The sequence below is a fragment of the Petromyzon marinus genome, chromosome 43 (genome assembly GCF_048934315.1).
Source record: "Petromyzon marinus isolate PM22_M1 ecotype Great Lakes invasive population chromosome 43, UKy_Petmar_22M1.pri1.0, whole genome shotgun sequence".
Taxonomy (NCBI): Eukaryota; Metazoa; Chordata; class Hyperoartia; order Petromyzontiformes; family Petromyzontidae; genus Petromyzon; species Petromyzon marinus.
The window spans coordinates 1,689,739-1,703,851 of NC_133709.1; the positions used below are offsets into that span (position 1 = coordinate 1,689,739).

The window sequence follows — 14,113 nt, forward strand, 5'->3', positions numbered from 1 at the left end:
AATTTCCCTCATTAAAATGCAAATCAATTTATAACATTTTTGACATGCGTTTTTCTGGATTTTGTTGTTGTTATTCTGTCTCTCACTGTTCAAATAAACCTACCATTAAAATTATAGACCGATCATTTCTTTGTCAGTGGGCAAGGGTACAAAATCAGCAGGGGATCAAATACTTTTCCCCTCACTGTATTTACTTAAAACTTTAGTGACTGCAGGAATTCATATTCTTTGGTTCTTTCCGTAAAGTCACAGATGGCAAATAATAACAATACAAATAACAATACAAATAATAACAGTACAAATAATAACACAAATAATAACAATGCAAATAATAACAATATAAATAATAATCATAAAAACAAGCGGTCATCAGATCTTATGACGACCGCTTGTGCTGCGATCGAAACGTGAGTTTTTGTTTTTTTATGATTTCTTTGTTTTATTATTTGTATTTTATTATTTTCCATCTACGAGACTTTACCGAAAGAACCAAACAATATATATAAATAGTGCAAAATTTGTGAATGACATTTAGAGCCTCTCGATTTCTAAGGGGCAAAAAGATTCTTAAAAAATAGGAACAGCCCCTTGACAAAGTCGCCCTCTTCATTTGCTACAACTGGCGGTGAAACCTCCCCCCGAGTGCACGAGGGAGTGGAAGGGGTCGCGTGGGCGTGCTGGCGACCCGAGTCCAAATACCGCTCACGGCCCCCCTCCCCCCCAAACACCGGTGACGATGATCTGAACCGGTCCTGGGTCTCCCGCTAGGTCGACTCAGCCTCAAATGAGTAGCTGGTGCGGTGGCGCGTAAGCATCGTCACTGGGGAGGCGACGGCGGTCCGGAGCGGTGCTGGCCACCCCACCCACCATCGCGTGCTGTCGCCGACCTTCACAGGTGCGACTCGCGAACGGCACTTGTCTCGAAAGTCCGCTAAGGCTATACGGGGGACCTTTGTCTTTGTGCCAGTGAAAATAAAACGGTGGCGCGCTCAGCGGCCCCTCGGCCCTCTCTCCTCTCTGTCTTTCATTACCACGGCGGAGCCGAGTGAGCGAGGGGGTCGCGGCATTTCGCCGGTGTAAAGTCGCAGGCGGAGGAGGCGGAGGGAGATGAGGGGGGACGTCGTCCTCCGACAAGGAGGCTTCGTTGCTTCCGCGAGAACAAAAAACCAACCCCCCCCCCCGGTGGCGGCGGGGGTGTTGACTCTGGAACGAGAGGCGCCGAAAGCGGCGCGCAAACGTAAATCGTGACGAGAGCGACGCGTCGCGGGACCACCAGCAGCAGCACCACCAGCAGCACCACCAGCAGCAGCACCACCACCAGCAGCATCACCTGCACCACCAGCAGCACCAGCACCACCAGCACCACCAGCAGCACCACCAGCAGCAGCACCACCTGCACCACCAGCAGCACCACCTACACCACCACCACCACCAGCACCACCACCACCACCAGCACCACCAGCACCACCAGCAGCACCACCAGCACCACCAGCAGCACCACCACCAGCACCACCACCAGCACCACCAGCAGCAGCACCAGCAGCACCAGCAGCACCACCAGCACCACCACCACCACCTGCACCAGCACCACCACCACCAGCACCACCACCACCAGCACCAGCACCACCTGCACCAGCAGCACCAGCACCACCACCACCTGCACCAGCAGCACCAGCACCACCACCACCAGCACCACCACCAGCAGCAGCACCAGCAGCAGCACGCGCGCCACGCTTCACTCGCGTGCCGCGTGTCCGTGCCGAGACTTTCCTCGCCGTGGCGATGTCGCGCGCGCGCTCCAAGTGGCTTGTTGGTGCTGGACCGCCGCCGTTTTACCTTGCTTGAGGCTTGCCTGTTTCTGAGGACTGCCCGGTTTAGGAATATATTTTATTTTGTATTCACCTCCGATGAGCACGGTTGGCCACGCACGGTGCGAAAGAAGTTCAGGGCACACACATTCTTTTGTTTTGCGTGTGGCGGGGGTGGTGGTGGTGAGCCGATCGCGACCATGCGCGCCACGAGGAGGTGCCGCTCGTCGCTGGCCCTCGTCCTCAACACGTTGGCCCTGCTGATGGGCACCGCGGCCTTCTTCAGCAGCTACTGGTGCCAGGGCACTCAGCGAGTGCCCAAGCCGCCCTGCGACCCGCGGAGCGCCGCCAGCGCCGCCGCGCCGTCAAACTCGGCCAGGCGACCTGCTGCTGCTGCGGCTCCTGCTGCGGCTGCTGTGGCTGCTGCTCCTGCTGCGGCTCCTGTGGCTGCTGCTGTTGCGGCTGCGCCTGCTGCGGCGGCGGGGGACGTCGCGAGGCGGCGGGGGTGTCGCGTGAACGGCTCGGTGGACGACTCGCCCCTCGCCTGGGAGGCGGGAGACGAGAAGTTCGTGCTCCGCTACTTCCACGCGGGGCTGTGGGTGTCGTGCGAGGAGAACGTGGTGGTTGAAGGTGAGGGGTGCTGGGTGGTTGCAGGTGAGGGGTGCTGGGTGGTTGCAGGTGAGGGGTGCTGGGTGGTTGCAGGTGAGGGGTGCTGGGTGGGAGCAGGTGAGGGGTGCTGGGTGGGAGCAGGTGAGGGGTGCTGGGTGGTTGAAGGTGAGGGGTGTTGGGTGGTTGCAGGTGAGGGGTGCTGGGTGGGAGCAGTTGAGGGGTGCTGGGTGGGAGCAGGTGAGGGGTGCTGGGTGGTTGAAGGTGAGGGGTGCTGGGTGGTTGCAGGTGAGGGGTGCTGGGTGGGAGCAGGTGAGGGGTGCTGGGTGGGAGCAGGTGAGGGGTGCTGGGTGGGAGCAGGTGAGGGGTGTTGGGTGGGAGCAGGTGAGGGGTGCTGGGTGGGAGCAGGTGAGGGGTGCTGGGTGGGAGCAGGTGAGGGGTGCTGGGTGGGAGCAGGTGAGGGGTGCTGGGTGGGAGCAGGTGAGGGGTGCTGGGTGGGAGCAGGTGAGGGGTGCTGGGTGGGAGCAGGTGAGGGGTGCTGGGTGGGAGCAGGTGAGGGGTGCTGGGTGGGAGCAGGTGAGGGGTGTTGGGTGGGAGCAGGTGAGGGGTGCTGGGTGGGAGCAGGTGAGGGGTGCTGGGTGGGAGCAGGTGAGGGGTGTTGGGTGGGAGCAGGTGAGGGGTGCTGGGTGGTTGCAGGTGAGGGGTGCTGGGTGGGAGCAGGTGAGGGGTGCTGGGTGGGAGCCGGTGAGGGGTGCTGGGTGGTTGAAGGTGAGGGGTGTTGGGTGGGAGCAGGTGAGGAGTGTTGGGTGGGAGCAGGTGAGGGGTGCTGGGTGGGAGCAGGTGAGGGGTGCTGGGTGGGAGCCGGTGAGGGGTGCTGGGTGGTTGCAGGTGAGGGGTGTTGGGTGGGAGCAGGTGAGGGGTGTTGGGTGGGAGCAGGTGAGGGGTGCTGGGTGGGAGCAGGTGAGGGGTGCTGGGTGGGAGCAGGTGAGGGGTGCTGGGTGGGAGCCGGTGAGGGGTGCTGGGTGGTTGAAGGTGAGGGGTGTTGGGTGGGAGCAGGTGAGGAGTGTTGGGTGGGAGCAGGTGAGGGGTGCTGGGTGGGAGCAGGTGAGGGGTGCTGGGTGGGAGCAGGTGAGGGGTGCTGGGTGGGAGCAGGTGAGGGGTGCTGGGTGGGAGCAGGTGAGGGGTGCTGGGTGGGAGCCGGTGAGGGGTGCTGGGTGGTTGCAGGTGAGGGGTGTTGGGTGGGAGCAGGTGAGGGGTGCTGGGTGGGAGCAGGTGAGGGGTGCTGGGTGGGAGCAGGTGAGGGGTGTTGGGTGGGAGCAGGTGAGGGGTGCTGGGTGGGAGCAGGTGAGGAGTGCTGGGTGGGAGCCGGTGAGGGGTGCTGGGTGGGAGCAGGTGAGGGGTGTTGGGTGGGAGCAGGTGAGGGGTGTTGGGTGGTTGAAGGTGAGGGGTGCTGGGTGGTTGCAGGTGAGGGGTGCTGGGTGGGCGTCCCCTATGAGACGCTGCTCTTCCATGCAGTTCACTTCTGCCTGCTCCTTCCTTCTCTCTCCTCTTTCCTTCCCGCATCATCACCCTCATCCCCAGCATCTTGGCCCAGCCATTCCTTCTCTCGCTTCCTCTTTCTTTCTGCCGCTTATCTTGAGCGGCCCTGCTCCTTATGTCTGCCTTGGTGACTCCAGTGCGGGCATGTCTTCCCTCGTCTCGAATCCCACGCATGCCTGTGTAGCCTTGATTTTACTCCCATTGCCGTGGTGTGCCACGGGCAAAACGTTTCACCAAAATTAATTTGAGCAATTGTGACCGACTGTTAGGCAGCAGCGTTGCTACGATAGTTTCAGTTTCAGTTTATCAGTTTATTTATTTTGCTATAGCCCTGTGAGCCATTCGCCTCTTGAATCGGGTGCAACCACAACAAACAAAAAAACCAAAAACACGAACAAGAAAAACATCTTAAAGTGACTATGTGACTGTGCAAACAGAAAATCCATGAAAAAAACAGCAAAATATTCCTGAAAAAAGCACCGTACACCAACGCTGTGTGCAAAAAATCCCAGTGGGATGCAAGTCAAACAACAACAACCACAAGAAAACTTAGATTAAGGCCATCAGTCTAACTCCGTACTACAACAAAACAAACATGTCCAAACCAAAAAACTTTTCGAAATCACCAAAAAATAAAGCTATAATTGCAACGTAACAGTGATCATAGGGAATGTGACCGAATAGACAACTGATGGTGACCCGAGATGACAACAGGACCACAATGCACTTCTTCGCGAAATGCTGATTAAGGCCGTGTGCCTTTCACACATTTGGGTGAGTTGTTCGAGACTCAGAATTCGCAGCGACCCCCGCACTCTCGCAAAACAAACAGATGAAGGTCGTGCGTAATACTACACAACAACAACAACAAACAACATTACGCACGCCACGAAGGAAAAATACAAATGATGCACGCGATGCCGCGCACGGTGTACCGTTACATTATTCAGCAGTCACCCGTGGTGTGGCCCAGAGGCTGACGAGGGTTCAATCTCATTACAGCCGTGGCATTTCGCGGTCTGCGCCCGATAAAGGCTACAAACGATGACCTCGCCTGCTGATTGTGATTTGGCGATTCGTAATTTCGACCCCGTGAAGACGAAGGCAGAGGCAGACACAGGCAGGCACAGGCAGACACAGGCAGGCGCAGGCAGGCACAGGCAGACACAGGCATACACAGGCAGGCGCAGGCAGACACAGGCAGACACAGGCAGGCACAGGCAGGCACAAGCAGACACAGGCAGGCACAGGCAGACACAGGCAGGCACAGGAAGAACAGACAGGCACAGGCAGACACAGGCAGGCACAGGCAGGCACAGGCAGGCGCAGGCAGACACAGGCAGGCACAAGCAGACACAGGCAGGCACAGGCAGACACAGACAGGCACAAGCAGACACAGGCAGGCGCAGGCAGACACAGACAGGCACAGGCAGACACAGGCAGACACAGGCAGACGCAGGAAGGCACAGGCAGGCACAGGCAGACACAGGCAGGCACAGGCAGACACAGGCAGACCGCGCACTGCAAGTATTTGTCTGTAGAATTCAGGCCCCAGCATGGACGTGAATGGACCATGTATGTTTGCGTACGTTGAACTTATTTCGCACCGTACGTAGCCAACCGTGCTAATCGTAGGTGCGGGGGAAGGACAACAAACTAACACGCACACGAAAAAAACAAGTTATAAAGAAATGTAGTTTTCAATCCATATTTAACATCGGAAGGAAGCGCGTTCCAGACGGCCGCCGAAGCACATCTGACAGCGCCGCGCGATGCGGTGACCGTCTTTGTTCGATGACGAGCCATTGAACCACCACCCAAGTTGATCTGTCCTTGAACAATCCCAATGAATGGAATGCGTCCTAAGGGGCAGGGAGACGTGAATCGAGGAGATGGAGCGATGGTTGCGTCGCAGGACCGTGAAAGAAGCACCGCTACTGGCTGCAGCAAGTCTAACTGCTGACGAGGCACTGCATGCCGGAAGCGGTGACGGTGCAGAGTTTGCTTGAATTTGGAAAATTAAAGACATGCAACCCAAACTAGCAGCCGCATTGTAAACCCATAGCGATACGTAGAAGCACGTAGACTCTTAGAGATGCATAGAGACCCATGTAGACACAGAGACCCATAGAGAAACGTTAAAGCCACAGTGGTGCGATTGTGGCAATGCAACCCAAACTATGGACCACACAGTAAACCCATACAGAAACATATAGATACTTAGAGACCCATAGAGATTCATAGAGACCCATATAGACACACAGAGACCCATAGAGAAACATAGACATGCATAGACTCATAGAGATACATAGGGACCCATAGAGATTCATAGAGACCCATATAGACACACAGAGACCCATAGACATACGTTAAAGCCACAACAGTGCGATTGTGGCTAACCCAACACTGTGCACCGCGTGTGTGAACCACTGCAGCCTTCGCTCCTTCAGCGGAAGCGGCGGAGCAGCGACACGACACGAACTCCGTCTCTGCTGAAGGCCTCTCGTCGTGGCCGGCAGACCTGGACACTGGCATCATTTAGCGCCTGAACATTTTGCTGCCATCATGCGCGAGAAGAGAACGGAGTTTGCTGCGTTGTGTTGCGTCAATGCTACTGCAATATTACTCTCGTAATGACCGTGCGTGGCCTCTGTGGTGTGTGCAAAAAAAAAAGTAGTTAAAGCTTAGTTGTGCGTGTGTGTGTGTGGAGAGACGGTTCTGGGAAGGAGGCGTAATGTCTGCCTATTTGTGTCACAAATCACGCGCGAGCGAGTCGATGCCGATCTGCGTCTTTCAGGGGAGAAGTGCCGAACCTTCATCGACCTGGCCCCCGCCTCGGAGAAGGGTGAGTGAACGCTGTGCTCTCTGTGGATATGCGTGAACGCGTGGATTCTTATTATAATAATAATAAAGTACAATGCCGCATGTGCGGCCGCCACATATATGGTATTTGGTTCTTTCGGTAAAGTCACGTAGAAAGAAAATAAATGAAATAACTATTTAATGTTTTTCTACGTGACTTATTCGATAAATTTTCTTTCTACGTGACTTTACCGAAGGAACAAAAGAGTAATTCCTGCAGTCACGAAAGCTTCGAATCAAGTTTTCGCCACATATCTGCTCTGACCATAGTGACGGCCTACGAGTCAGTTGAATGTTTGCGCGTGGCAGTGTGACGGTCGTGTTCTGTGAATGCTCACAAATTAGATTTTTTTAAAAATAAAATAAATGGATCTTTTTTTCTCGCGTACATTCGCTTACTTTGAATGCACAGTAAGGCATTTTTTCTGGTGTGTTGTCCATGCTTCTCTGTGCAAGTGTTACCTATTAATCATGGCTGTTTGTCTGTGTGCATGGCTCTGAGTGTAGGCATGCTGTTGCTATGTACACGTGTACGTCCATGGCTCTGTGTATGTCCATGGCTCTATGTGTTGTCCATGACTCTGAGTGTAGGGGTGTTTATGCAATGTACACGTGTGTATCTATGACTCTACGTGTTTATCTATGGATCTACAGTACGTGTGTATCTATGTCTCTGTGTGTGTCTATGGCTCTGTGTGTCCATGTCCGTGTGTGTCTATGTCTCTCTGTGTGTGTCCATGTCTGTGTGTGTGTATCCATGTCTGTGTGTGTATATTTATGTGTGTGTATATTTATGTGTGTGTGTGTGTTCATGGCTCTGTGTGTGTCCATGGCTCTGTGTGTCTATGTCTGTGTGTCCATGTCTGTGTGTGTCTATGTCTCTGTGTGTGTGTGTCCATGTCTGTGTGTGTATATTTATGTGTGTCTGTTCATGGCTCTGTGTGTCTGTCTGTGTGTCCATGTCTGTGTGTCTATGTCTCTGTGTCCATGTCTGTGTGTCTATTTATGTGTGTCCATGCCTCTGTGTGTCTATTTCTGTGTGTGTCTATGTCTGTGTGTGTCTATGTCTCTGTGTGTGTCCATGTCTGTGTGTGTCCATGGCTCTGTGTGTGTCCATGTCTGTGTGTGCCTATGTCTGTCTGTGTGTGTCCATGTCTGTGTGTCTATGTCTCTGTGTGTGTGCCCATGTCTGTGTGTCTATGTCTGTGTGTCCATGTCTGTGTGTGTCTATGTCTGTGTGTGTCTATGTCTGTCTGTGTCCATGTCTGTGTCTATGTCTGTGTGTGTCCATGTCTGTGTGTGTCTATTTATGTGTGTGTCCATGTTTCTGTATGCGTGTGTGTCCATGTATGTGTGTGTCCATGTCTGTCTATGTCTGTGTGTGTGTCTATGTCTGTGTGTCCATGTCTGTGTGTCTATTTATGTGTGTGTCCATGTCTCTGTGTGTCCATGTCTGTGTCCATGTCTGTGTGTGTCTATGGCTCTGTGTGTCCATGTCTGTGTGTGTGTGTCCATGTCTGTGTGTGTCTATGAATGTGTCTGTGTGTAGTGTAGCGGTTAGCGCGCTGCGCTACGAACCTGGTGACCCGGGTTCGATTCCCGCTCACGGCCAACATCAGTGACGATTATCTGAACCAGTCCTGGGCCTCCCCTAGGTTGACTCAGCCTCAAATGAGTACCTGGTGCGATGTGTAAACATCGCCACTTGGGAGACAAAGGCGGCCGGGCGTGGTGTTGGCCACCCACCCCCTCGTGTGCCGGGTCTCTCCGCGTGTGTGTTGTCCACGGCTCCGAGTGTAGGCGTGCTGATGCTGTCCATGGTGTCGGAGACGCTGTTCGTGTCTCTGCTGTCTGTCGGCTTCCTCCTCATGTGCCTGGAGCGGTGCAACGCGGCCAACGCGGCCAACGTGGTCACGGGCCTCAAGCTCAACGCCTTCGCGGCCGTCTTCACCGTCCTATCCGGTGCGGCCTTTGACGACGACGCCACCGCTGTCGGCCCCTAGATCAAGACCCAGGGGTCGGCAATCCCAAAATATCAAACAAGGAGAGCTATTGGCTTCGGATTCGGTAAAGGCAAAATAAAATTAAAAAGACACGAATTATTTCGGGAGCCGTAATAACGCACGCGACTACGAGAGGGCACTTCGTAAATAACGTCGATCGCTATTTTAAGAAAGAGCACAACGCGCAATGATTTGTAACGCCCCACTACAAATCACCGTTGGGTGTTTTAGACGTTCACCGAAAATAATTAGGAGGGTTTTTTTTAATATAGATATTTTTTTAAACTTTGTAATTAGAGAATCGGGAGCCAAGAGGCAGTCCTTAAAGGGCCGCGTGTTGCCGACCCCTGATCTCGACCGACTCAAATCACGTGACTCGTGTGTGGCCCGCCCCCCCCCCCCCCACCACTCTGGATCCCTCCTCTCTCTCCCTGCCACCCACTGTGAAAACAGACGCCGCTCCGTGCAGCTCGCTCTGTCTCGCTCTCTTCTCTTGCCCGTCTCATCGTCACCCTCTCATCTCCGACATCACGGCCCCGTCATTCCTTTCACTCCCCCCACCCCCTTCTTGCCTGTCTTTCCGCTGCTCCTGTTGAGCCGTGCCCTTTCTGTGTCCTGGGGGCCTCTCTCCACACGTCCTCGTCTCTACTCCGCATTACTAACCGTGGGTGTGCTGCGACGTGAAACGTTTAGTGATTGCAATCAATCTCAATTCTTATAACGGCTGTCCACACCCACAATGTGTTCCAATAGCGCAATCGGTCTGAGAATCTACTCCGAAGTCTCATAAAGTGGCAGAGATTTGAGGTTTAGTTGTTGTATTTTATTTGAATCAATGGTTGCCTGACGTAGCCCACCCTCAAAGGGCCGCAATGAAAGCTGCGATGTAAAGGAACGTCGCTTTTTAACACGTAGGCTTTCGCGACCAATATTATTCATAATAAAGGTTTTTGGGTAAGATCGCGTTTATTTATAAATGTGTCGTAACCCTCCACCACCCGACACGGCCAATCAGCAAAAAAATGTCACGTTGACAAAAGACAAATAATTCACTGCTTTAGCCCACCGGTGTGTTGAAGAGTGAATCCACATTTACAGATGCTGGATGTATTTACCAGCGAAACGTCGTACTCAAACTGTAAATGTGGATTCACTCTTCAACACACCGGTGGGCTAAAGCAGTGAATTATTTGTCTTTTGTCAACGTGACACTTTTTTTGCTGATTGGCCGTGTCGGGTGGTGGAGGGTTACGACACATTTATAAATAAAACGCGATCTAACCCAAAAACCTTTATTAGGAACGTCGCTTTTTTTCACCTCACGACTTCACCTCACAATCGATTTCACCGCAACGGGCACTCAACCCTGGCGGAGAGAACGCGTCCGAGTGGACGCACTGTCATGGAGATGAAACGTTTTCCCGAAGTGTAAAACAAAAATCAACTTTTCGAGACAGCTGGGATTGGACTAAACCTCCTTGTTGTTGTTGTTTTTTGTGCCAGAGAGGGCCTCGCTGGATTTACGCAGATTAGTCGCTGCAATGTTTCGCTCAATACATTCGGCCATCTGTTTCGAGTTTAATCGCTCGGAAGTAGTTTCCTATGATCCACAGCTTCGTGGATAAAATGCCATCAAGACTCGCACCCCAATCTACGGCTCCCGTGCGGCACAGAGGAAGAAATGGGGGCAGGTGGCCGCCACGTGTGAATAATTGTCTCTCTCGGTCCGCAAGTGCCAGTGCACAACCCATACGAGCGAAAGCAGTCGTTATCGCAGGTGGATTTTTTTTTTCTGTTTTGTTGCCTGGACGTAGGGTCCATCGCGACGCCCGAAGGAGAAATAAACCGCGGGGCGATGTAAAAGCTGCGTGATCGCGGCTCGCGATCGTCGGGCTCGGAAGGCGGAGCGGAATCGCGAGCCGTTCGACAAGGAGGCAGCGCGTTACGGCGTGAGCCGGGCGGAGCACTGGCAACACGAAACGGAACACACTGACGCCGCTGGAGCGATGCCCGTTTAGATCATCTGTATCGCGAAGCGAACGTATTCATTGCTGGCTTTTTGTGTGTTCGGCTTGTCGTCGTCATTCCCCCCCGCGCCTCCGATTAGCTACGTACGGCGCCAAAGAAGTTCAACGCGCGTACAGTAAGTAGGTGCTGAAAAGTGCAAAAAGCGTGGGGATATGCATGCTTGGAATGATGTTAAAACAGAGAGTGGACCACGTGGAGTAAGGAACAGCAAGGGGGAGCGGGGGGGGGGCGTGGGAGTGACGGGTCGGTGGGCAAAGGCAGTGATGGGAGTTTGCGTCCCAGGAAGACATGGAACGGGCCTGAGAGGACGTCCACCGAGGAGATGGAGCGACGCGAACAGCTGCCGGCAGCATCTCCTAACATCGCCGCACGCCTTTTCGGAGCGAGACTTCAAGCTGCCGTCATGCGATTATTTATGCCGATCAGATGAACTAACGTCCGATGTGGCCGTTGTTGACAATTGCACGCGGTAATTATATCAAAAAAAATCTGGTGCCCGAGTGGCTTTGTGTGGCACTTGCAGAACCGAGACCTTCACAGTTGGCAGTCGACGTTCCTAGCGGGGCAGCGACGACCTCGAAGGAATGATCGCCTCCCCCCTCCCCGCCCACCGTGTTTCCCGTGAATCAGACGAATCGCTGGAGACACGCCGGTGTACGGCAGCCACGAGCGGTTCATGCGAACGCTGTCGCGAGGGGGCGTCGAGCGCAACGCTCCTTCGCCGACTGCGCACGATGAACGAGAACCGAGGTGGTGGTGGCTTGTGGGGGGGGGGGGGAGAAGAGCTTCATCCAGCAGTGGATCGATCGTGGCCGACGACGACGACGCACCAACGGAATCTACGCAGCATCATTGGGCTTGAGCGATAGGAGGTCTGCTGTGCGCCGCAAGTGTTGACGGCCGGTCGGAACGGCAGTGCGGATCTTGCGTGCACGGCCTTGACATCGGTGCCCGTGATGCCGAAGACTCGGCTTATTGGTTTTGTGGGAAGAGGAAAAACAAATGTCTCATCTCCATCACTAAAAAGGAATTCACTGAGTAAGCTGGCTAAGAGAGAGGGGCGGGGGGAGGGATGGAGTGCAGTGAGAGGAAATTACCGCACGGGATTTAAATTATCTTGATTTGAAGCTTTCGTGACTGCAGGAATCCATACTCTTTGGTTCTTTCGGTAAAGTCACAAATCATATATCACGACGTTTCGATCGCAACACAAGCGGTCGTCCTCAGGCATAAAAAAAATAATCCAGCAGTGGAACTGCTGAACCAGTGAGAGATCTAAATGCTCGATTTGTGGTATTTGAATTGGTTCGTGCTTTTGTTGTTGCTGTGGGGTTTGTGTTCAGCAGAAGGGGCAGGGGCGGGCAAACCGAACGAACGTGGAGCGCCATCGTTCAAAAACAACACCAAGCATTGGAGGCGGAACTTGAGATGATGTTCGGTGCATCAACGATTGGGCATAAGAGCCGCCACTGCCCACTAAGATGGAAACACCAAGCAGACTTGAGCCAAAACACGAAACGTTACGGCGCAGGTAGCGGTTGATTTCTCATTAGCTATGTTCTTGGTTGCCATGTGAGACTGGAGTAAAAGCGCGCAACTGTTAGCTACAGCCATAGCGCGAGGTATACTGGATGCGGTGTGCCGGGTGTAAGAAAATATATTTCGGTCCGCCGACCGAGACAGATCCGGGGCCAGCGCCGCTACTGTATGTATGTTGAACTTCTTTCACACCGTACGTAGCCAACCGTGCTCATCGGAGGTGCGGGGGAAAGACAACAAACGAAACACAACAAAGCAGTTCTAAAGAAATTGGGTTTCCATCTAGATTCAGAAGTGCAAAGCTCCAGTGGCGTCTTAATATTCGGAAGGAAGAGCGTTCCAGACGGCCGCGGAAGCGCATCCGAAAGCGCCGCGCGATGCAGCGACCGTCTTCGTTCGATGGCTCGAATCCACCACCATCGGGGACTGCCACTCGTAGTGGATTTTGACGGAGCTTGAGCGTTAAGGTCCAGGGTAAACAAGGGTGCCCCCATGACCCCATGTCCCGTGCATTCCACCCCCCCTACCCTCTCTCTGCGCCCTCCGCTCCTGCTGAATGCGCCCGCCAGGCCTGCTGGGAATGGTGGCACACATGATGTTCACCACCGTGTTCCAGGTGACCGTGAATCTGGGCCCGGAGGACTGGAGGCCACACAGCTGGGACTATGGCTGGTCCTTCTGGTATCTCTCACGCTCCCTCTCCGCGCGTCCCCTCTGCGCGTCCCCTGTGCGTCTCCCTCTGTGCCTGTTCATGGGGGGAGCCGGTAGCGCAGTGGTGTCTGCTCGCCGCGCCACCAACCTGCCGGCCCCCCCAGATGCGATGCGTAAACATGAGCAGCAAAGTTGGCGAGACGTGGCTGGGGCCATGACCGCTCGCGCACCGTGCACGTCTAAATAGTCGCTTGCCAACAGCGTTGCCCATCCAGAAGTCTATAAATGACACAAACGTGACGTTGCACGCGAGGGTCTTACGGACTGGACAAACAAAAAAAAACACCCATTCAACTCTTTGATTCGTCATCCCGAATGAACCGTGACAGTCCCTCAAATCGCACCGGGGTGGGTGGGTGCTTGCGGGATCGTTGCACGCGCGACGACGTTTTGTCTCTTTCCACCCTTCTCACCCACCCCACCGCTGCCAGCTTTGCCTGGGGCTCCTTCACGGCGTGCATGGCGGCCTCGGTGACGACGCTCAACAACTACACCAAGACGGTGCTGGAGTTCGGCTGCCGGCAGCGCCTCCTACGCCAGGGCTTCAGTGCCGACTCGCGCCGCCCGGGCGCGCTCACCGCCACCTCCCTCCGGCACCCCGCAGCGCCACCGCCGCCACCCCCTTTGCCCGCCCACCGCTTCGCCCCTCCGCCCGCTGCCCCCTCCTCCAACCAGCATCAGCAGCAGCTGCAGCAGCTGCAGCAGCAACTGCCCTGGGTCCCGGCAGACCACGCGCCGAGGCCCAATGCCAGCCGCGAGCGGCACAACGATTTCAGCATTGCTGCACCCGTCAATGCGGCGGCCATCTTGGCGTACAAGTCCGTGTACCCTCTCGCGCACAAAAACAGAGAGATTTTGAACGAGTCCTGTGAAGCTCCGCTCTGAGTGGCGAAGCAATTCTAGAATACGAGGACTGGTTTCCAGCAGTCGAGTTTTGACGGTGATTTTAGGATCATGCCCACACACTTTCTATGTTTTTTGGTAGCAAATGGCCACATCATGAAATCATCACTCCGA

At 54.6% G+C, this 14,113-nt stretch overlaps 1 protein-coding gene across 1 annotated transcript; it reads left to right on the forward strand.

Annotated features, from left to right (window-relative positions):
* Window positions 1-1,704: 1,704 nt before the first annotated feature.
* On the forward strand, window positions 1,705-14,113 carry LOC116951354 (germ cell-specific gene 1-like protein). The gene is made up of 6 exons (XM_076073649.1): window positions 1,705-2,122; window positions 2,240-2,438; window positions 6,751-6,798; window positions 8,616-8,777; window positions 12,955-13,066; window positions 13,528-14,113. Exons 1-6 carry the CDS (start codon window positions 2,009-2,011, stop codon window positions 13,979-13,981), a joined length of 1,089 nt encoding a protein of 362 aa, XP_075929764.1. The 5' UTR covers window positions 1,705-2,008; the 3' UTR covers window positions 13,982-14,113.